This window comes from Phocoena sinus, chromosome 4, assembly GCF_008692025.1.
Source record: "Phocoena sinus isolate mPhoSin1 chromosome 4, mPhoSin1.pri, whole genome shotgun sequence".
Lineage (NCBI taxonomy): Eukaryota > Metazoa > Chordata > Mammalia > Artiodactyla > Phocoenidae > Phocoena > Phocoena sinus.
Window position 1 is genome coordinate 10,423,804 of NC_045766.1, and position 22,698 is coordinate 10,446,501.

At 37.4% G+C, this 22,698-nt stretch overlaps 1 protein-coding gene across 5 annotated transcripts in view; it reads left to right on the forward strand.

Moving 5' to 3' along the window:
- The window catches only part of ANKRD28 (ankyrin repeat domain 28), a 175,981-nt gene that overhangs the window by 45,999 nt on the left and 107,284 nt on the right, over nucleotides 1–22,698 (forward strand). For 3 of the 5 annotated variants that reach the window (XR_004349733.1, XM_032630910.1, XM_032630907.1), the window contains exons 1-2: nucleotides 19,597–21,148; nucleotides 22,266–22,349. Coding sequence is in view for 2 of the 5 variants with exons in the window: in XM_032630907.1 (XP_032486798.1) it covers nucleotides 21,032–21,148; nucleotides 22,266–22,349 (201 nt within the window). In the remaining 3 variants the exon portion in view is untranslated. Of the gene's footprint in view, nucleotides 1–2,710; nucleotides 2,728–19,596; nucleotides 21,149–22,265; nucleotides 22,350–22,698 lie in introns of those variants that run through there. The other 2 variants (XM_032630909.1, XM_032630908.1) reach the window with 2 other exon arrangements.

Here is a 22,698-nt window from a genome sequence, read left to right on the forward strand (position 1 = left end):
GTGTCTGGAGGTTAGGACTGGAAATAAAGTCTTGGAAATATTACGTAAGTGATGACTCATATTATAGAAATAGATGAGATTGTCCAGGAAGAGATTGTAGACCAGGAGGAAGAAAAGTGGACTGAAAGGAAAGCCAATATTTAGGTATAGGGGGTGGAAGAAAAGCCAAATGAAAGGGACTACAATAAAGGTTTAAAAAATAGATGAAAACTTTATGGAAGTAGCAAGAAGAGAGTTTAATAAAGATCACTGGTGTCCAGTATTGTAGACTAGTTGAGAAAAATGAAGATTTTGCAGTTGGTTATCATTGGTGACCTTAGAGCAGTATCAGTTGAGTGGTGGTTGAGAATGGAGTCTGGCTGCAGTAGGGAGAAACGAGTAAAAAATGGAGTAGTATAGGGGGGCAAAGTTTTCTGTAGGCTAAGAAAAAGGAACAGGGACAGCAGTGAGGAATAAATCAAAGTGATACAATAAAGGGGTTGAAATTGATAGAGTAAGATCTGTTAAGGAGATGGCAGTTTTTTTTTAAATGTACTTTTTTGCCCTCTGTGCCTACAGGTTCTTCCCATCAGACTGCAGAGTCATTGAGGTTTGGTATCTGGCATGTAAGAAGTGTTTAGTAAATGAGTACTGAATGAATGAAAGATCAGAGGGAAAAAATGGAAAATAGATATTTTGGGGGTAAACCAGAAGAAAGTTGAAGGAATCCATCTTTGTTGTCCTCTTATTCTCTGAGGTAGAATGCCAACAGAATGAATGCTTCCCTAGCTTACTTACCTTACTTCACTGCTGTGAGGAACAAATGTGAGAACAATTGTAAAGTGCTGGTATAAGTGAAAGGGAGTATTACTTTTCATTTCTGGCATCTTAGTTTTGAAAGGGACTTCGAGTCAGATGACAGTTCTCACCAACTCAGAAATCCCATTTGCTTCCTTAACAACTGATTTAACTTCTTTTAGGTGTGTGATGTGTGGGAAGAGCCAGGCTTTGGAGACAGATGGGCCAGGGTAAGAATCCAGTTTTCCCCACTTCTTAGCTGTGTGATTTCCAGTTTTAACTTGTCTAGCTCAGAATTTATCTGTGAAATGGAGTGTATTTTGCAGGCTTGTTGTTACAAGTTAAGTACACATTAAGCGCCTAGAATCTAGGTATTCAGGTGACCTGGGATATTCGTCCCTGCCCCATATGAGCAGCCAACCTGTTCCATCTTCAGATAAAATGCTAGGTAAAAGAGTACTATCTTATATTGAACCAGATTTTATCTTCCTGCTTGTTACTATTCATTGATCCTAGTTCTTATTTCCAGACCTGTGCAGTTTGGTATCTCTTTGCAACGATAGCACTTCAGATATTTTAAAGCTGGCATATTCTCCCTGTCTCCAAACCCCTCAGCTTCACTGATCCACGATCATTTCTGGCTGCCTTCTTTGAATGTGTTCTGGTCTCATTACTCTAGGTGCGGTTTGACCTATGTCTAGTAGTGTTAACCTTACTTTTCCTAGAAGAGAAAAGTGAGATTAACAGGAAACATTTTTGACATAAAACTTTCATTTTAATTGGTCAGAATTAAAGTGTAATTTTACAATTTTATATTCTAAAGTATATTCTCTTTTGTCAGTAGTATTCATAAAATGATCGCCTTTCATCTGTCTTAAGATAAATTATTGGTGACTGATTTTTTTTCCCTTTTAAAAATAAATCTCCAGAGTTCTCAGAGTGTCTCATAATGGGGGGAAAACTAAACTATTGAAATAAAATGCCAAGATTTAATTTTTCTATATAGTAAATAGTATACTATTAGTTGCCTACCCACTGGCCATTACCCACTTCCTTCCTTGCAAGCCCCCAGTTTTGTTTGGTTGCCCACCTCTATCTCACATGACTTGGAGAAGTCCCTGATAGTGTAAGCTAATCATGGTAATCCTGCTTTGCTTAGTAGTGAGCAAAGTCTGGTCACATATCAGGGAGAGTCAGTTTAGGTATTGGGTTCACCAAAAAGTTAGTTCGTGTTTTTCTATAACATCTTACAGGAAAACCCGAACGAACTTTTTGGCCAACCCAACAGCTTCTGGGGAAGTCATCTTTGTACCTAAAAAAGGAGACACAGAAGAAAACTCCCCCTTCTGCTGGACAGCAATATGTGTCTGATATGATGCCTTGAAGTATGGCAGGTATTATTTTGTGACTGTGAAGGTAATTATCCTAAGGTCCATGCTGAGTCTGACAGAAAAGCTGGAAGGAGCCCAGGTGTCTTAGGTGATAGTGTTGAGTAACAAGATCAGTCACCTTGGAGCCCCTTTATTTCACTTCTTTTTGTTTATGATGATAAGACTCTATTGTTTAAACTAGTTTGGTGTAACATGCTATTTTATTTTAGTTAAGGATAGCCCTGATATTAACAAACGTGTTTGATAATCTGTTGTGCAGAAAATTAGATACTTTGTGGAAGACCCATCAAGATGTAATGGGTCTCATAATTTTAAGATCACATTAGAACTATATTGGGGTCAAAGTTTCATAGGTATTCTTGCATTACTGAGTGTTAAATTGTGAACAAAATAGACAAAAAAAGTTCTGTAATACAGTAATTGATAGCAGGTTTAACTACCAGTTTTTCAAGAATGAGCTTATCATCAATTCTGACAGGGACCCTCTTCTTCCCACTCAGGAGGTTAAAAACTGACTACATCTAAAGGAATCGGCACTGTTTTATTCTGAAGTACTGAGGTAATATTAAGTTATAAACATGACGTTTTACAAATTTATCAAGAGCATGAACATCTATTTATGCAAAAAGATTCCATGACTGAAACACGTTAGAAACACCCTTTCCTTCTTTCAACAATAGAAGCTGCTTTGTAAAATTTTAGATAGCACTCTTTAATAAAGAAAACTAAAGAATATGAAAAATGTTGAAAACTATCTGAGTCATCACTTGGATTTTAAAATAGTTGCTTTTAGTGTTTTTGTCTCCACCCACCCTTCTGTGGTTTAGAAAGATGTGAATCATCTTCCTTAGTATTTCCCAACGATAGCTACTTTGAAATGGAAGTGGCGTATGCAGCCCCAATTTGTGTGTGAAACAACTAGTGTGCACTTCAGCTACTGATCCTACTGCACTTGTGGGAAATCCCTGGATGGCTCACATAGTTATTGCTCATAAAGGTAAACATTGGGTAACCATAGCAATTTATTTTTAAATTGAAAATTTTCTCCCTTCAGCTTGTAAAGTACAGTAACTTAATGCTACCTTTACCCCAGTGTCACCACATTGTAGAAACCAGAATGAATTGCAGCTACCCTTTCTTCAATCTTCTTTAAAGAAAGGCAGAAATTCAGCCTATTTAAAATAAAAATTTTATACTCTAAAACTTTGAAATATTGGGCCTAAGTTGTCTTCAAAACAGTTGCTGAAAGATTATTAATTATGCAAACAATGTTAATTATATTTCAGAAAATGTTTTTATCATGGGTCTGGTAAACATAAGTCATATGCCAGACATGCTGCTAGTTAACATAAATTCCAGACAAAAATTATAAGAGATCAAATAGGATATTTTCCCAAATAACACGATTTAAAAAACTTTAATTCAGTCTGGCCTTCAATCCAGTCTGAATGATGAAACTTTTGCTTAACTTTAAACTACTTGCTGAGGTAGTCAAAATTATGCAGAAAATAATCTAACTTTAAAAAAATACTGCTTAAATACAGTACTACATACTTCTCCTTTCTTCCTTAGTTTTGGCATATTGGGTATGTTCTAGAAAACTACCTGTATTGTTCTATTTGGCTTGTTAAAATATTTTGCTTGCATACTTTTCAAAGGAAGTAGTTATTTTTCTCAAGACTGAAGTCTGAAAATAGTCATCTAAATATTGATTTAGACCTTAAGTTCTTATGTATAACTCTTGAATCTACACTCTTCCCAGAAAACCCATGGACATTCCATGTCCTGTCTTCAGTGTTTTCATAAGTATGAAACTCAGTGTTTTCATAAGTACGTCCTTCTCCAGAGGTCTTCTTTAAGTGTAGCTGTTCCTTTTCTCACAGCCAGTTTATCTTGGGAAAATGTTACTAGTCTACCTACCTATAAAAAACCTTCCTTATTTTGAGGCGCATGCCATCTGGTAGGTAATTCTTCTATTTTTAGAACATTGCTGTTAAATCTCACTCTCCAGCACCTCTGGACTGTAGCTGTTTTCCCATCATCTAGGTGATTTCATTTCTTCGTAGATGATGTTTTGATCATTCTACTTCACAGTTCAACATCAGTGATCCTCTACCCTTAGCTCTAACCATGTACTCCAGTGAACACACCCCACAACGTGCCTCGTGTACTGAAACTGCTTTTATTTCTGTATTTTTGTCACTATCCAGCTTAGAACCCGTGACCCATTTCAACTGCTAAACACTTACTGCTACTCCTTTTCAACATTATCTTTTCTCTGCCACTTATCAACTTACCTACATTGATCCTTTCCTCCTGTTTGAGAAGATAAAGATGCCCTCTTCATGACTCAGATAATTTTTCTACTTCCATTCTAGATCTTCCCTTTTTCTGCATCTGTACGATCTTCTTTCATTACTATTCCTTTTTTTTTAATAAGTTCTTTTTTTTTTTTTGGCTGCGTTGGGTCTTTGTTGCTGCGTGCAGGCTTTCTCTAGCTTCGGTGAGTGGTGGCTACTCTTTGTTGTGGTGCATGGGCTTCTCATTGAGGTGGCTTCTCTTGTTGCAGAGCACAGGCTCTAGGCATGTGGGCTCAGTAGTTGTGGCACATGGGCTCAGTAGTTATGCCTCATGGGCTCTAGAGTGCAGGCTCAGTAGTTGTGGCGCACGCCTTAGTTGCTCTGCGGCATGTGGGATCTTCCTGGACCAGGTATTGAACCCCTGTCCCCTACATTGGCAGGTGGATTCTTAACCACTGTGCCACCAGGGAAGTCCCTTCATCACTATTCTTTTTCAGTTATTCCCTGTCTTTTTTTTCTCTTTTTTTACAATATTGTCTTCCAAACCATGAACATAGGATATATTTTCATTTATTATGTCTTTTTTTTTAAGATTATTTATTTATTTGGCTGCATTGGATCTTCATTGCTGTACAGGCTTTCTCTAGTTGTGACGAGTGGGGGCTACTCTGCATTGCGGTGTGTGGGCTTCTCACTGCAGTGGCTTCTCTTGTTGCGGAGCACGGGCTCTAGGCATGTGGGCTCAGTAGTTGTGGTGCATGGGCTTTGTTGCTCTGCAGCATGTGGGATCTTCCCAGACCAGGGCTTGAATCTGTGTCCCCTGGGTTAACCACTGCGCCACCAGGGAAGTCCCCTATTATGTCATTTTTAATTTCTCTTATCTCTGTTTTCTGATTTTCAGTTTACAAGTCTTTTACCTCCTTAGTTTATTTCTAAGTATTTTATTGTTTATGAAGTTTCCTTTTCAGATGGTTAATTCTTCATGTACAGAAATGCCACTGACTTTTGTTCAGTTTGTATTCTGCACTTTTACTGAATTCATTAGTTAGTTCTAACAGTTTTTTTGTGGAGTCTTAAGGATTTTCTGCATGAGATCATGCAACATAAGATCTGCAAACAGGAATAGTTTTACTTCTTCCTTTCTGATTTGGATGCTATTTATTTCTTTTTCTTGCCTAACTGATCTGGCTAGGAATTCCAGTACTGTGTTAAATAGAAGTAGTAAGAGTGAGCGTTCTTGCCATATTCCTGATCTTAGAGGGAAACCATTGAATCTTTTCACCATTGAGTTTGTGGGCTTTTCATATATGGCCTGTATTACGTTAAGGTGATTTCCTTCTGTTCCTAGTTGGTTGCAAGTTTTTATCATGAAAGGGCGTTGAATTTTGTCACGTTTTTTCAACATGATTGTGGTTTTTTAAAAATCCTTCATTGAGTTAATGTTGTGCATCACATTAATTGAATTTGAATTTTGTGTGATGAACCGTGATTGCATGCCGGAGTTAAGTCCCACTTGGTTATGGTGCATGATTCTATTAATGTGCTGTTGAATTTGGTTTGCTAATATTTTGTTGAGGACTTTTGCACCTGTGTTCATCAGGAATATTGACACGTAATTTTCTTTTCTTGTAGTGTCTTTATCTGGCTTTGGTATCAGAGTAATTCTGGCTCATAAAGTGAGTTTGGAAATTATTCTTTCTCTGATTTTTTTGGGAGGAGTTTGAGAAGGACTGGCATTAATTCTTTAAATGTTTGGTAGAATTCATGAGTAGAGCCCTCTGGTCCTGGGTTTTTTTTGTTGGAGGTTTTGATTACTGATTCAGTTTCTTCACTAGTTATAGGTCTGCTCAGATTTCCTATTCATGATTCAGTCTTGGTTGGTAGTGTGTTTCTTAGTATTCATCCATTTATTCTAAGTTGCCCAATTTGTTGGCATATAATTGTTTACAGTAGTCTTATATTCATTTTTTCTCCTGTGGCATCAGTTGTAATATTTCCTCTTCCATTTCTGATTTTACTTATTGGAGTTCTCTTTTTTTCTTAGTCTTGCTGAAGCTCTGTCAGTTTTATCTTTTCAAAAAACCGAGTCCTTAACAAACGTAGTAAGGTAGATAGCTGGGGGGAAGCAGCCGCAAGGCACAGGGATATTAGCTCGGTGCTTTGTGACAGCCTGGAAGGGTGGGATGGGGAGAGTGGGAGGGAGGGAGACGCAAGAGGGAAGACATATGGGAACATATGTATATGTATAGCTGATTCACTTTGTTGTAAAGCAGAAACTAACACACCATTGTAAAGCAATTATACCCCAATAAAGATATTTAAAAAAAAAAAAAAAAAAAAAAAAAAAAAAAAACCGAGTCTTAGTTTTGTTGATTTTATTTCTATTGTTTTTAAAATAGAGATTTTATTTCTGCTCTAATCCTACATTACTTCCTTCCTTTTGCTACCTTTGACTTTTCTCTGTTCTTTTTCTAGTTCTTTAGATGCAAATTTAGGTTGTTTTGAGATCTTTCCTTTTTAAATTTATTATTTATTTTATTTATTTATTTTTGGCTGCATTGTGTCCCCGTTGCTGCGCGCGGGCTTTCTCCAGCTGCGGCTCTTGGGCTGTAGGCACGTGGGCTTCAATAGTTGTGGCGCACGGGCTTCGTTGCTCCGCGGCATGTGGGATCCTCCTGGACCAGGGCCTGAACCCGTGTCCCCTGCATTGGCAGGCGGATTCCCAACCACTGCGCCACCAGGGAAGCCCGATCTTTCCTTTTTAATGTAGGTTCATTGCTAGAAACTTCCTTCTTTGTGCTTTTGCTACATCTCATGAGTTCTGGTATGTTTTGTTTTTGTCTCAAGATATTTTCTGATTTCCCTTTTGATACCTTCTTTGACCCACTGGTTGTTCAGGAATGTGTTTAACTTCCACATTTTCGCGACTTCCCTGGTGGTGCAGTGGTTAAGAATTCACCTGCCAGTGCAGGGGACAGGGGTTCAATCACTGGTCCGGGAAGATCCCACATGCCGCAGAGCAGCTAAGCCCGTGCACTGCAACTACTGAGCCTTTGCTCTAGAGCCGGTGTGCCATAACTACTGAAGCCCGTGCCCCTAGAGCCTGTGCTCCGCGACGAGAGAAGCCACTACAATGAGAAGCCCACACACTGCAATGAAGAGTAGGCCCCATTCGCCACAACTAGAGAAAGCCCACACTCAGCAATGAAGACCCAATGCAGCCATAAATAAACAAACAAACAAATGCAAACAAAGTAAAAAAAAAATTTCCCCCCCACATTTTCCAGCATTCCCTTCTGCTGTGGATTATTAGTTTCTTCTTAAATATGTTAAAATTCACTTTGTGGACTAAGATGTCATCTGTCCTGGAGAATGTTCTGTGTTTGTTTGAGAAGAAAGTATATTATGCTGCTGTTGGGTGGAATGTTCTGTATATGTCTGTTAGGTCAGCGGTCCCCAACCTTTTTGGCACCAGGGACTGGTTTCGTGGAAGACAGTTTTTCCACGGACCCGGGGTGGGTGGGATGGTTCAGGTGGTAATGCGAGCCATGGGGAGCAGCAGATGAGCTTCATTTGCTCGCCCACCACTCACCTCCTGCTGTGCTGCCTGGTTCCTAACAGGCCATAGACCAATACCGGGCCGTGGACCGATACCGGCCTGCAGCCCAGGGGTTGGGGACCCCGGGTTAGGTTTATGTCTATTTTAAGCCGATAACTTTAATCTCGTACAAAAACTGTACACTTCTTTGCACCTACACTTTGTTATTGATGTCACAATTTATATCTTTTTATATTGTGAATCATTAACATTTTATAGTTAGTTTTTAATAATTTTGTCTTCTGTACTAGAATTAAAACTTATTTACCTATCGCCATTACAGTATGACAGTATTCTGTATTTGTTTATATATTTACCTTTACCAGCACATTTTATACTTTCATCTGTGTTCATGTTGCTTTTTAGCATCCATTCATTCCAACTTGAAGAAAAGCCTGTAGCATTTCTTGTGAAGCAGGTCTAGTGCTGATGAATTCCTTCAGCTTTTGTTCATCTGGGAAAGGCCTTATCTCTCCTTCATTTTTGAAGGACAGTTTTGCCACCTGTATTATTCTTGGTTGGCAGTTTTTTTCTTTCACCACTTTGAATATACCATCCCACTCCCTTCAGGCCTGCAAAGTTTCTGCTGAGCTGTCCCATGCTCTTATGGGGATTCCCTTGTATATGACAAGTCACTTTTCTCTTTCTGCTCTGTTGACAGTTTGATTTTAATGTGTCTTGGTGTGGATTTCTTTGAGCTCATTTTTGGGGGACCCTGTTGGGCTTCCTGGATCTGGATGTCTTATTTCCTTCCCTAGATTGGGAAGTTTTTGGCTATTTCTTTGAGTAAGTTTTCTGGCCCTTTTCTCTGTCTTTTCCTGGGACTCCCATAGTGTGTATATTGGTCTGTTTGATGGTGTCCCATCAGTTCCGTAAGCTTTCTTCATACTTTTCATTCATTTTTCTTTTTGTTCCACTGGATAATTTCAAATAATCTGTTTTTGAGTTCACTGATTCTTTCTTCTGTGTGACCTACTCTGATGTTGAATCCCTCTTTTGAATTTTTCAGTTCACTTATTGTATTCTTCACTTTCAAGATTTCCGTTGGGTTCTTTTTAAATTTTTCTATTTGTTGAAATTTTTACTTTGTCCACATATTGTTCTCTTGATCTCAGTGAGCATTTTTATTACCATTATTCTGGATTCCTTGTCAGGTAATTCATGTACCTCCCTTTCATTTGGGTTACTTACTGGAGATTTATCTTGTTCTTTTGTTTGGATCATGTTTCCCAATTTCTTCATTTTCTTTGACTCCTTGTGTTGGTATCTCTACTTATAGAAAAAACAGACACCTCACCCAGTCTTCATGGACTGGTTTCACACAGGGGAAGATCCCAACCACTCAGCCTGGCCAGAGATTCTGGGGCTGTCTCAAACCTTTATACTAGTCCAAAACTGCCATCTTTATTCTTAGCAACCCCCAGGCAACTACAGTGTGCAGGATCTTGTCAGCACTGAGACAGAAGCCAGTCCCTCTGATGGCATCTGGAAAAGTTGGAACATTGGGCACACAGTCCAGTTATTTCCCTCTCCAGGGAGAAGCTGGGATCTGTGGGTTTTCCCTCACTTATTCTGTGCTGAGCCAGCATGGAGGGTGGTAGGAGGTAATGGTGAGTCCTTGCATGCTAATCTAAACTACTGTCTTTGTTCTCAGTGGCCCCCAAGCAGCTGGAGTATGTCAGGTCCCATCAGTGCTCTTAAGAGACAGAAGCCATGTCCTTGGTCAGCCCCCAGAAAAGTTGGAACATCAGCCACATGGTCCAGCTCTTACCCTCCTCGGGGGGGAAAACTGGGACCTGGGTTTTTTGCATCTGCTTACACTGCAGTGAGCTGGGGGGAGGGGCTCTGGTGAATGCTTCCAAACTGCCTTTGTTCTTAGCTGCCACCAGGTATCTAGAGTATGTCAGAACCCATCAGCACTCTGAGACAGGCAAGACAAGACGCCAGTTCCTCCCGCAGCAACCCCAAGATTGGATGTTAAACGTACAGTTTAGTCCTTTACTCCGCTCCCCAAGGAGAAGTTTGTTGCTGTGGGTTTATTGCCGATTGTATGGCACTGCACCAGGGGTAGGAATTATAGCGAAAGGGTGTCTCAGATTTTACTACAGGCTTCAGTGTGGTTAGTTTTGCACAGTCCTGGGGTGTGGAAGCCCCTCAGCTGGTTTCTGGATTTCACAAAGGGAACAAGTCCATGTATTTTTGGTGAATTAGCCTGTCCTTGCTTCTTGTTCACCAGCTTGCTGACATCACTTTCCCTATGTCTTTCCTTTTTGAAAATCAAGTTCTTTTAACCTTCACCATGTTTATCTTGATCTTTACCTTTAACCCTTTTTGGGTTAAATATTGCCTAATTTATTTATTTTTTCTCTCAAACTTATTGAAAAAAACGTAATAAATGGTTGCTACCACCACTTTTGGTACTTCCCTTTCATGAGTCAGCCTACTGTTATCAGAAAAGGGACACAAACTCGTAAAATGTTAGAACTGAAAACAACTATAAAAAATATTTGATCAGTTCCCTTTCCTTTGATAGTAAAATAAAGGTACCTAAAGAAAGAAAGTAATAATGCTGACAGCCAATTTTTGTTAACTTAAAACTTATGAACTCTGTGTGGAACCCTAATGTATGTGAAGAGGCCTCTGCATAATGAAGAAAATGGCACCTATAAAGTTCATGTACTTTGTTCACAAGAAAATATGTTACTGCCTTCAAGCCAGGGTTAATACTGTGATAAAATTAGGGTGGTGTTTATATATTTTGAGAGAAGAGACAAAGAAAAAAGGAAGAACTAGTGAGCCATTCAAGTTAAGACAAGTATTTAGAAAACATCAACTAAGGCCATTATCTCCTAATGTGGTTATTTTACTGTAAAACAATCTAACAAAGTATATTCATATTAGTGACTCTGAACCACCATAAAAATCTAAACTATGTTCTTTTCCTTTAGACAGTAATGTAGATAGCATATTTAAGTCGGTCCTTACAAATTTAAGCCAGTGTTGCACAACATGATAGTCACTAGCTGAATGTGGCTGGCTACTGTAACTGAGGAACTTAATTCTTAATTTTGTCTAATTGTCTTAGTTATTGGAAAACTTTTAAGTATGTTTGGAACAACTTGAGCACATGTATTGTAAATTTTATGAAACCTGAATAGAAATCAGTTATTTCCAATGAAAATTTAATGTTTGCATTGAGATATGCTGTAACTATAAAATACACAACAAATTTTGAAGACTTAATTTTAAAAGTAAAATATCTGATAACTACGTTGATTCCAAGCTGATACAATATTTTGGATATATTTGATAACACAAAGTATTATTATAATTAATTTTACCGGTTTCACCATTTTAAAATGTGTTTACTAGAAAATTTAAGTTACCTATGTGGCTCACTTTATATTTCTTTTTCTATTAGATGGCACTTATTTACACTTTGGGTAGCTAAACTTATTCTTGCATTATAAATAGTTTTAGTGTTAAATAGTTTTAGCGTTTCAACATTTTTCTCACAAATATGATCAAGAATAAGTTTTGATGTTAAATGTTCTAGTTAGTAGACCATTGGTTTCTTTGAGAAAGCACCCTTCCAGTAAATTAAAGGTGGAAAAATGATCAACAATGAAATTTATAGATAGCTTTATAAAGGACATCATTTTTTTATGGAGTGGACAATTAGATGGTATCTTTACATACCAGTTAAAATTAATAAATTCATATGCTGCACTCTTACCAGTGACTGATTAGTGGCAGGTATAGTCTATATCTCTTATTTAAGTCTTCTATATATACTGCCTTTTATTGTCTTTTGTATTCTTACCTTGTACTTGTTAGTTTTTTTGTGTGTATGATGTAGTACCTCATTTAAGCCACAGAAGGCCTTTTTTCCCCCAACTTTATTTAGGTATAATTGACAAGTAAAGATTGTGTATATTTAAGGTGTACAGCATGACAGTTTGATATACATATACCTATGAAATGGTTACTACAATCAGACTAAACACGTTAATTAGCAAATCCATCACTTCACGTAGTCATCATTTTTTCCGTTTGTGATAGGAACACAAGATCTACTCTCGGCAAATTCAAAATATACATACAGTGTTGTTAACTATAGTCACCATGCTGTATGTTAGATCCCCAGAATTTATTCATCTTAAAACTGAAAGTTTGTACCCTTTGACTAATATCTCCCCTTTTCCCCCACCCTCAAGCCCCTGGCAACCTCCATTCTACCCTCTGCTTCTATGAGTTCAACTTTTAAAGATTTCACATATAAATGGAATCATAAAATATTTTTCTATGTCTGGTTTATTTCACTTATAGTAATATCCTTCAGATTCATCCATGTTGTTGGAAATGGCACAGTTTCCTTCATTTTTGTAACTGAATAATATTCCATTGTATATATGTGTGTGTGTATATATATATACACACACACACACATATATATACATACATATATACACACACATATATACATACATATATACACACACACCACATTTTCTTTATCCATTCATCTGTCAATAGACACTTAGGTTGTTTCCATATCTTGGCTTTGTGAATAATGATGCAGTGAACACAGGAGTACAGACATCTCTTTGAGATACTGGCTTAATTTCCTTTGGATACATACCTAGAAGTGAGATTGTGGGATCTTGTGGTAGTTTTATATTTAATTTTTTGAGGAACCTCCATACTGGTTTTCATAGTAGCTGTACCAATCTCCATTCCCACCAACAGTGTACAAGGGTTTCCTTTTCTCCATGTACTCACCAACACTTGTTGTCCCATCTTTTTGATGCTAGCTGTCCTAAAAGGTATGAAGTGAAATCTCATTTTGATTTTGCTTTGCATTACCCTAAAGATTAGTGATGTTGAGTACCTTTTGTTGTTGTCATGTACCTATTGGTCATTCATATGTCTTTAGAAAAATACCTACTTAGGTTTTTGCCCGTTTTAAAAATCAAGTTATTTGGTTTTTGGGTTTTTTTGTGGGTGTTTTTGTTTGTTTTTGCTGTTGAGTTGTATGAGTCCTTATATATCTTGGTTATTAACCCCTTATCAGATACATGGATTGCGAATATTTTCTCCCATTCCGTAGGTTGTCTTTTCAGTTTGCTGATGGTTTGCTTTGCTGTACAGAAGCTTCTTAGTTTGATGTAGTCCCACTTGTTTTTCTTTGCTTTTGTTGCCTGTGTTTTTGGTGTCATATCCAAAAACTCACTAGGTTGCATAAGGTCTTTGAAGGTGAAGGTGGTATATGACATTTTGTGATCTCTTGGTGTGGTGTGCATAGTGGAGTGGAAATAGTAATATTAAGTATTTGTTGAATCAGTTGCTATTGTAATTTTGGTGCATGCTTTAAGAATAAGGTATTCTTGCCAAAAGGTTTTTAGATTATTTCAATGTACTGGAGAAGGATTGAACCAAATCTTTCCATTCTTTAGGAACTTTTTTATACTCACCTAGAATTAGGCAGCTTTGGGATTGTTAACACTTCATTTTCAAATCATGAGGGTATGTGCTAAGATACAGACTTTGAATTAAGATTTGAAACCAACTTTGAGCTTGAAGGGACCTTAGATAAGATACAACAAATCATATTCCCCATTTTATAAATTTGGAAACTGAAGGAGGCCCAAATTGCTTGAACTCTAGTAAGCACTAGTTTCCTAACTCAGAAACCTGGTAGTTGTTGTGATTACCGCCTTCTCCCTCACTCCTACATCCAGTTTGTTAGCATGTCTTATAAATCCTATTTCTAAAATAGATCTGTCTCTCCATTTACATGCCCAGCATCCTAGCTCAGATTACTCATTCTTTTGGTTTACTGCAGTGGTCCCCTAACTAGTTCTTTGGCTTTCATTCTTCTACTTCATTCCATTCTCTACACCAAAGCCACATAATCTTTTTAAAGCAAATCATGATGACTACCTTGTTTTAAAAGTTTTAATGACTTTTCCATCAGTCAAAAATACAAACTTTATAACTTGGTTGACAAAGCTCTGTGTCATCTGAGTTTGCTGTTCCTCTAGCTGCATCTGCCATTGTCCTTCATGATTGCTTGCTCCAGCCACGCGGACCTTCCTTTAGTTCTTTACCCTCCAAAATTTCTTTTCCTTCTACAGTTTCTTGCAGTTATGAAATATTTATTTGTGTGTAAGCTTCATTGGTGTGTAAGCTTCATTAGAACAAGGATTGACTGTTCGTTCATCATTTTGTTTCCTCGACTTAGCAGAAAGCCTGGCACATAGTAGATGATGAATAAATACAGATGAATGGATGAGTCATTGACTGACTGGTTGTTACCGAGCCTCCGTTTCCCATGCATAAATTGTAGAGTAGTACCCACCAGTAGTGATTGAGGATTCAGCGAGAATATGTGTGATAAATATTTGTTTCCTTTTCCCTCTGTTGATTTTCCTTTGCTTACCCGGGGTAATAGTGGATTGTTCTTCAAGCTGTTTTCTGGTCAGTTATTGTTTCTATTAAATTTGTTGTGGCTAGCATTTATAATTCATTTCATTTATTGAAAATGTAAGTGGCTATATTGTACTAGAGTATGAATAGTAGGAGAACAGGGCTGGAAGGGTATGTGCCCACTGATTGATGATTAAAGGAAGAGCAACATTCTCACTTAGAGTTAGGTTCAGCTCCATGTGAAAAGAGACTGAAAATCACAGTAACTTAAATGAGGCAGAACTTATTTCTCTCTAACATAAAAGTCAGGAAGTAAGCAGTCCAGGACTTTTATGGCAGTTCTGTTCCACAAAGTCCTCAGGGACCCAGATCCCCTCTAGCCTAGACTCTGGTCCTTATTTGGTTTAAGATGGTGGCCAGTCATCCATGTTCCAGGATGCAGAATGGATATGCCATTTGTCCTTCTAGGAAGTTTTCTGGAAGCCACATAACACCTCTGCTTAAAAAGCTGGTTAGAACTTTGTCCTGTGGCTTCTCGCTGCAAAGGAGGCTGGGAGGTATCATCTTTGTCCTGTGGGACTCTGTACTTACCTAAAAACTTGAATGTTCTAGTTGAATGGAAAATGGCAAGAATGGATGCAGAATATAGGTCTTTGCAAAGAACACATCACATTAATAATATGTTAATGTGTTAACACTAGTATATAGTAATATTATAATAATGAAAGGGTTAACAATTTATCGTTATGCTGGTAGGGTGAAACCAATTGAGATCTTAAGGTAACATTGATGGTCATTTTGGAAGTATGATCGGTAAACATTAAAAAAATCTAGTTGATAAATACATTACACATAGAGAATTAAATCTGATCTCTTATAAGGATTTTGAATTCATCATTTTAAAAACATACAGTGACATTTTTGCGGTGGCTGTACTAATCACAAGGTAATCTGACCAGTAGCCTAGAGAGCAGCTGTTTCTTGATCTGCCCCTTTCCTTGCACCCCCATTTGCTTTTAAATCTGTTCATAAGACTTTTTCTAAAGTATATGGACTGCTGAGGCATGTAACTCAAGAGGATTGTTCAAGATCCTTGAACTATGAGAAATGTTTCCGAAACATGATTTGAATTCACTTATTCCATAAGCTTTTTATTTTTTAATACTCAGAGACTAGTTTGGCACAAAGTAAACACTTAGCATACCCTAAATAAGATATTTTATTCTATAGTAATCAATCTGGAGTTCACAGATTTGTAAGAGATAAGACGAGCTTTGGGTTGACTCTCTATGCAGAAAGGAAAAATCATGTGTGTCAAAAAAAGAAATTCTGTTGTAATAAAATTGGGAACCTAAAAATAATCTTTCAGGATGTTTTTTATCAGTGAAATGAAGGTTTTAAACCAGCTTTTCCATTAAGAGACTCTGTGTGAAGAGTAGGAGTAAGCTTTTGATAAGGTACATTTTAGCATAAAGAATGGAAGGATTATCAAGTTGTCAGGGTTAAAATTGTTAGCCTATTAAAAAATTAATCTAATTTGGCCTAAAAAGTAAATGCCTCAAGAAAAAACCACATCCCCTTGCCATTGTTCAGCTGAAAAAAGAAGCAACAACGAAAACTTAAGTTGTGTGAATAAATTTGCACAATTATTGTCAATAATTTTTCATCACAAGTACTTTTCTCCACTTTCTCCATTCCTAATTTCTTAAATACTTATTTACCTGTGTCCTTTTCCTTTAAGATGTGAATTCAGTCCCTTGAAACTAGGGGGCCTGTCTTATTCAGGAGGAGATATAAAACAGTGTTATATGGTGCTGTTAACTTATATATAATATGTCAGTATTTTTTGTAATTTAATATATTATGGGCCAGTCCTTTTTACCCTTTCTTTTTCCCTAGACTGTAAAATACAGTGAATGTGGAGGAATGTAGAACCCTGTAGTCTTATTTCTTGCCTAAGTTTACCGCACCCTCTCCCAGTAACACTTAATAAACACACTGGAGTGTAAGGACTAGCTTCTTAAGTCTCTCTAGAGGCCTGAAAATGGTGGGGACTTAGTAACTGAATGGGCTCTCCAGACACCAGTCTGAATCACCTCACCAGTAGGGGGAGGTTGTCAGTAGCCCTTTTTTTTTTTACTCTGTGTCTTCACAAAAGATATCTTTCAACTCTCCTAAATATCTGTAATAATAATCTAATCTTTAAACTTCACTATTAATAACACTATAAAGTAGATTCTGTTCAGTTCTTTAATAGATGTTGAAATGATTCACGGGAAGGTTAAATAACTTGCTCAAGGTCACACAGTTAGATTTGTTAGGGAAGCCCGATTAGATTAGTTTGGCTACAAAGCCTATCTTCTCAGACACTGTGCTGTTACAGTATGTCTCCTAGGTAAAAATCTCTGGAGATTATTATTCTTGGAAGTCTAAGAAATTTAGACTCAGGGAATTGAAGTAGTTTGCCCAAGGACACAGCTAGTATATAATGGAATCAGAATTTGAACTCCAGGTAGGCTGACTCCTGAGCCCGTAGTGTTAGCTGACATTCAGCATCATTGTTTTATATGCTGTCAACTTACGTTGAATACATTTAAGTTGCTGTCCCACTAGAGGGCACGGAACTCATTCTGTTGCACTTTAAAGCCTCCCATGTTTACAGGTTAAAGCATATGAATCCTCCCCCCATTGTCTTTTGTAATTTTGCTACTCTATTCCAGAGTTGTTGTGACATAATATAATTTATTTCAATGAAATTATTTACAGATGGAAAAAATTGGAAGGAAAAGATATGTGTATAACACAGCCCCTGCCTTCAAAGAGCTTGCTTTCTGGTTGGGAAAAACTTAAGTATGGAAGTTGACCTAAACAGGAAAATAGGATGTACCTGCTTAAGTCTAAGTAGGTGAACTTATACACTGGATACTTTAGAACAAGTTAAAATTGTCCATATAAAAAGAGGTTTTGTTTGGGGGTGGGTGGGGCAGAACCCTGACAGAGACAGTAGAATATAGGATATTGTTACTATAGTGGTTTCGTTTTCAGATACTTCAGACATCAAGGTGATAGTTTTTATTTAGCCCTGTGGTGACAGTTAACATCATTTTTGTATGTCAAAATATTTGCATGTCTTTAACTTGGCTTAAAACCATTTATATATTTTAAAATAACCGAATTTTTTTTTTTTTTTTTTTTTTTTTTTTTTTTTGCGGTACGCGGGCCTCTCACTGTTGTGGCCTCTCCCGCTGCGGAGCACAGGCTCCGGACGCGCAGGCTCAGCAGCCATGGCTCACGGGCCCAGCCGCTCCGCGGCATGTGGGATCCTCCCGGACCGGGGCACGAACCCGTGTCCCCTACATCGGCAGGCGGACTCTCAACCACTGCGCCACCAGGGAAGCCCCAATAACCGAATTTTTAACATAGTATCTTGGTACAGTTATGTTAGGCTTACAGGCTTTTTCATAAACTGATACTTAATGGCTTTTGTTGTTAAATTCTGGCACTCTTATTTATTTATATCATGCTGGTCTTTTTTTTTTTTTTTTTTTTTTTTTTGGTAAGTCAACTGGCTTAAACGTGTGAGGTAACACTAGCCCTGAAGTACCTATTTAAAAATAACTTGTTTGGGAATATTATCACAGTAAATAGTATGTTCCTTTGTTACGTAAACTTTTTGCCATCATTATACATTGTTTGTCTTTTAAAATCACTTTTACAGTCTATTTTGCAATTATAGGTTGCAAAGCTCTCAGGAGAGTGTGTGCGTACAATCAGTGGAAGCAGAGTAGATTAGAAAGAGCATGTGTTTGTAATTAGGTACAACTTTATTAATTTGCCTAACTTTGGATATAATATTTAATTTCTAAGTCTGTTTTTTCTTCTATACTATGGCAGTGTAGCAAGGTCACTGTGAGTATTAAATGATAATGTATAGCACCTAGCACATCACAAATGTTCAAGAATATTATGTTTATTAATAAGAATGCTGGTTGATAGAAGAAAGAACAAAGGTTGAGGAGGTCATGGTATTTTCTTTGTAGTTTTCCTGTGGGGAAATATCCCCATCCTTGAGTAAGCAGAGAAGCAGGGAGGAAACAGAGAAAGCCAACAATAAATTTTTTTTTTTTTTGCGGTACGCGGGCCTCTCACTGTTGTGGCCTCTCCTGCTGCAGAGCACAGGCTCCGGACGCGCAGGCTCAGCGACCATGGCTCATGGGCCCAGCCGCTCCGCGGCATGTGGGATCTTCCTGGACCGGGGCACGAACCCGTGTCCCCTGCATCGGTAGGCGGACTCTCAACCACTGTGCCACCAGGGAAGCCCAAATTGGTTGTTTTGACACTTATTTGTAGCTTGGGATAATTAATTTTTTAGGAAGGGAGAAGATTCTTTGCTTTGGTTACCCTGTGCCTTTTCACTACCAAGGACTTGAAACAATAGTTTTACATAGCTATTTAACAGATTTAAGGCTTTATTCCACATCCAGATGGGAAGATAGAATTATTTCTTTTGTGAAATTCAAGTGATCAATAGAATTTTACAATTATAATTTCTAAAATATGAAATTTTAATTTTTTCCCTTTCAAAATATGACTTGGTTGTTTAAATTCGACAACTTAGAAATTGTTAGTAAATCTTAAATTTCTTTTGTTTAAACTTTGTGCATTCTTGAAAATAACATCTAGTAGATTGAAGATGGTCTTGGTAAAATAAGAAAAAGAAAACGTTAGGTTCATGGTATTTATATTCTCATAAAATGCTTCTTTATCTCTAGTTCTCTTTTATGGATTCACTGCAGACATTATCACTGCAGCTGTCACTATAGGGTTAAACATTTGCTATTTTGTAACATATGAAAGCAGTTAAGCTGTTTGGAATTGTTTACTTGCTAAAACCAGTGTTAGTCAGCAGAGGCAGTACACCAGATTTCCTTGTGGCTTTTCGTGGAAAATGTTAAAAGCGCACTCATTTTTCAGTTACAGAGTTTTTTAGTTTGATCTGGATTAGTCACAGAACTGGCATGAACCTTCTCATTGTGAAGGCTGTCCAAACGCACTATTTTTTTTCTCCTGCTAGAGGAAGTTGCATCCTGAGCAGTAGCTCAGCTCTCTGGTAAGTGTAACATGTGAGCATTACTAGGCATTTCATTCTGCAGTTCTGCAGTCTTTGCTCTTCAGACTGTTGCTCAGTTGAAATGCTACTGTGGCGCCGATCCTGAGGTTCTCTATTTTTTAAGGACCTACTCACTTGGAGGTGTCAGTGGCATTTTGCAAGATCATCTGAGGAACAGGAAAGCATCTGAAATCGACTGAAAAGGGTAACTGTAGCGGTTTTCACAGTGGAAGGAAACTATACTGGCACAGAGGCAGATGATTGAATAAAGTAGTTGGCTCAAAGAAGATGCACAGTCTGCTGTTTCTTCCTCTGAATGAAGAGTCTTTAATGGAAGCTGTATTCATGTGGAGATCAAAGAAAACACTGGAATGATAAACTACTGGGGTTTTTGTCCCCTTCTCTTTTTTAAAAATGAAAAGCCTGAAGCAGTAATTTGAGCTCAGATGCCTTCTAATTCCTTCGCAGCCTGCCTGTTCCATTCGGATTCTCCGCTAACACCATTTCTGCTTGGTGCCTGTTTCCTTTTGCTGGAGCAGCTACAGACCACTGCCTGATGGAGGAAGAATGAACGCTCTGCCTTGCCTATGCTGTCGATGGGAATAAAGCTAACTGTGTTTCTTATATGGAATATCTGGATTATTCAAGCCATATTCTAGTACCAAGAGTCCTATTGTCTCTTGTGGTCTGACTCATCGCATGTAAATGTACTGCAGCTTTGCTATTAATGCAGAGTGTTGTTTGTTTTTTCTTTCTTTCTCAAACACAGAAAGAATTGTCAACCTCTGAGCAACATTTTGAGAATTTGTATTGAGCTCTCGATGTATTTTTTTTCTGGATAGTATCAGCATTAAACCAGTGAAGCTGAAGAAATGAAGACAAATTAGAAGTGGAAACAGAACAATGAGATTTTATTTTTTGTTTTCAATTATAAGCAAGCCAGCTACTGGTAACTATATGACCTTGCAGGCAAGAGCGGGTACAGCTGCGATCTTCTCTGTCACAGCAGTTGTTTCTCATCTTATTCTGCAGCGTGTGTTGATGTCACCCAGACAGTGATCTTTTTATGCAAGTAAATTTCTGTGAAACAGAGGGATGTGATGACTGTTTTGGTAGGGGAAAAATATTTTTAAATGAGCTTGTCCTGGACTCAGTTTTAGTTATTGACATGTTGATGTCAAATTTCTTTTGAGTTTTACAGTAACCCAACAGAAAATAACAGAATTGTTTTCTTAGTAAGTTACAAGTATGTAGTTATAATTTTGAACTTCACTTTTTCCAATAGTATTTATTAACTTTAAAAAACCAGCTGCGCTGTTCAGAGAATGATTCTAAGTGTTGTACAGAAGAGGAGGAAAAACTACTTGTGTTCTTCCAACTGTGACTTTTATCACATAGCTTAGAATTCAGTTTTTTAAAAGAGCGAATGAGTCGAGTGTGTATTGTTGTTTTGGAGGAGGTAGAAGATGAGTCTCCTGCATTCATTTCTAAGTTGCCACAGGAAAATAAGTCCCTACATTCTCCACCTTCGGGAAGTGTATTGGTAAGATATGAGAGTTTATGTTTACTGTATACTACTGAACTAGTAGGGTAAATTTTATTTTTTAAGAATAAATGTAATTTGCACTAGTTTCATTAAAAACCCAAATTAAAGCAGTATAGGTGTGTGAATATGATGCAATATTACTTGTATATGAATGCACACATTTCTGATTTTCACTTATTCAGATGTTTAGATAACATTTCAGACTTTATTTCTTAATCTCTTAAAAAGACTTTTAAAAATAATTTGAGGATAGTTATAGCAACCACATTTCTGTTTTCACTTAGTGGTTTTAAAAACCGATGTAACAGGAATGAGGGACTGTATGTTTTAGGAAAGGTTGACTACTGCCAGCAACACCGAGGCGCAGCCTTTTCTGTAATGAATTGTATGTATTTACATGCAAGGCTGTTACATGAAAAAGAGTCAGACTTCATCTTTAATCTTATTTTTAATGCTGTTGTCAATTGACTTCTTGTTTGACTAGTATAATATGATACCTTATCAGGGAGGCTGTGTCGTTGATTCAGAACTTGTTATATTTAGATGTTCATGTGTCTGCCACTTCATGTTATTCAGGTTTACAGTAATTTTTGGTCTTTGAGTAGTAGTGATTTTCATCAACTGCCAGATTTTCTTTCTTTGGGTTTTTATCTTTATACGTGTAATACTAACCCACGCAAGTTGTTTTGGTGCCCCAAACAGAACTTTTCAAGGAGGCCTTCGTGGGCCTCCACATGGGCTAGGAACTACTTGTTTGACAAGTTATATCCCACAAATAGATGTTGAGATGTCACTTGTATTTGGAAGCGACTTCCTTTTTACCGTATATATATTCAAAAGGCCTCCACTCATATAAAATAAAATCTGATTATGCTTATGCTACCTAATTTTGGTCATACGGTATTGATTTTTTTTTTTTTAATTAGGCCTTTTTTTTCCAAGGAGGAATCCTGTACTTTCATATGATTTGACTTCATGAAACTTGGTTCATGTCAAAAGCCAAGTGATTATCATGATAGGGAAGAAAATTTTTAGATTTAAAAGTTATGTGGAAATAGCTTTAGAATCATCCATGTGGTGTGATTAATGTTTTTATTACTCTCTTGTATTTTAGCCATCACTGGTGCAAGCTATATTTAATGGAGATCCTGATGAAGTTCGAGCACTAATATTTAAGAAAGAAGATGTTAACTTTCAGGTAAAACAGTTTCACTGATACCAGCCTTGAAACCTACTTTTCTAGAGTTATGATTTTTGTTAAAAGGCATAACACAATTCTGTAACAGCTGTTTTAAACGAGGGTAGAAGGGTCTTGAAGCAAACAGGAAGGGACTGGACATATATTCAGGGTAATGACTAAAACACAGGAGAAGTAGGAGCCAATGCGGGTTTTTTGTTCCCCCAACTTCCTACTTTGAAAATTTTCACAGAATAGTTGAAAAAAGACTTTGAATACCCATATAACCTCCACTTATATCCAGCATTGATAACATTTACCACATTTGCTTTCTCTCCCATATTTACACAGATTATATTTATACTACACA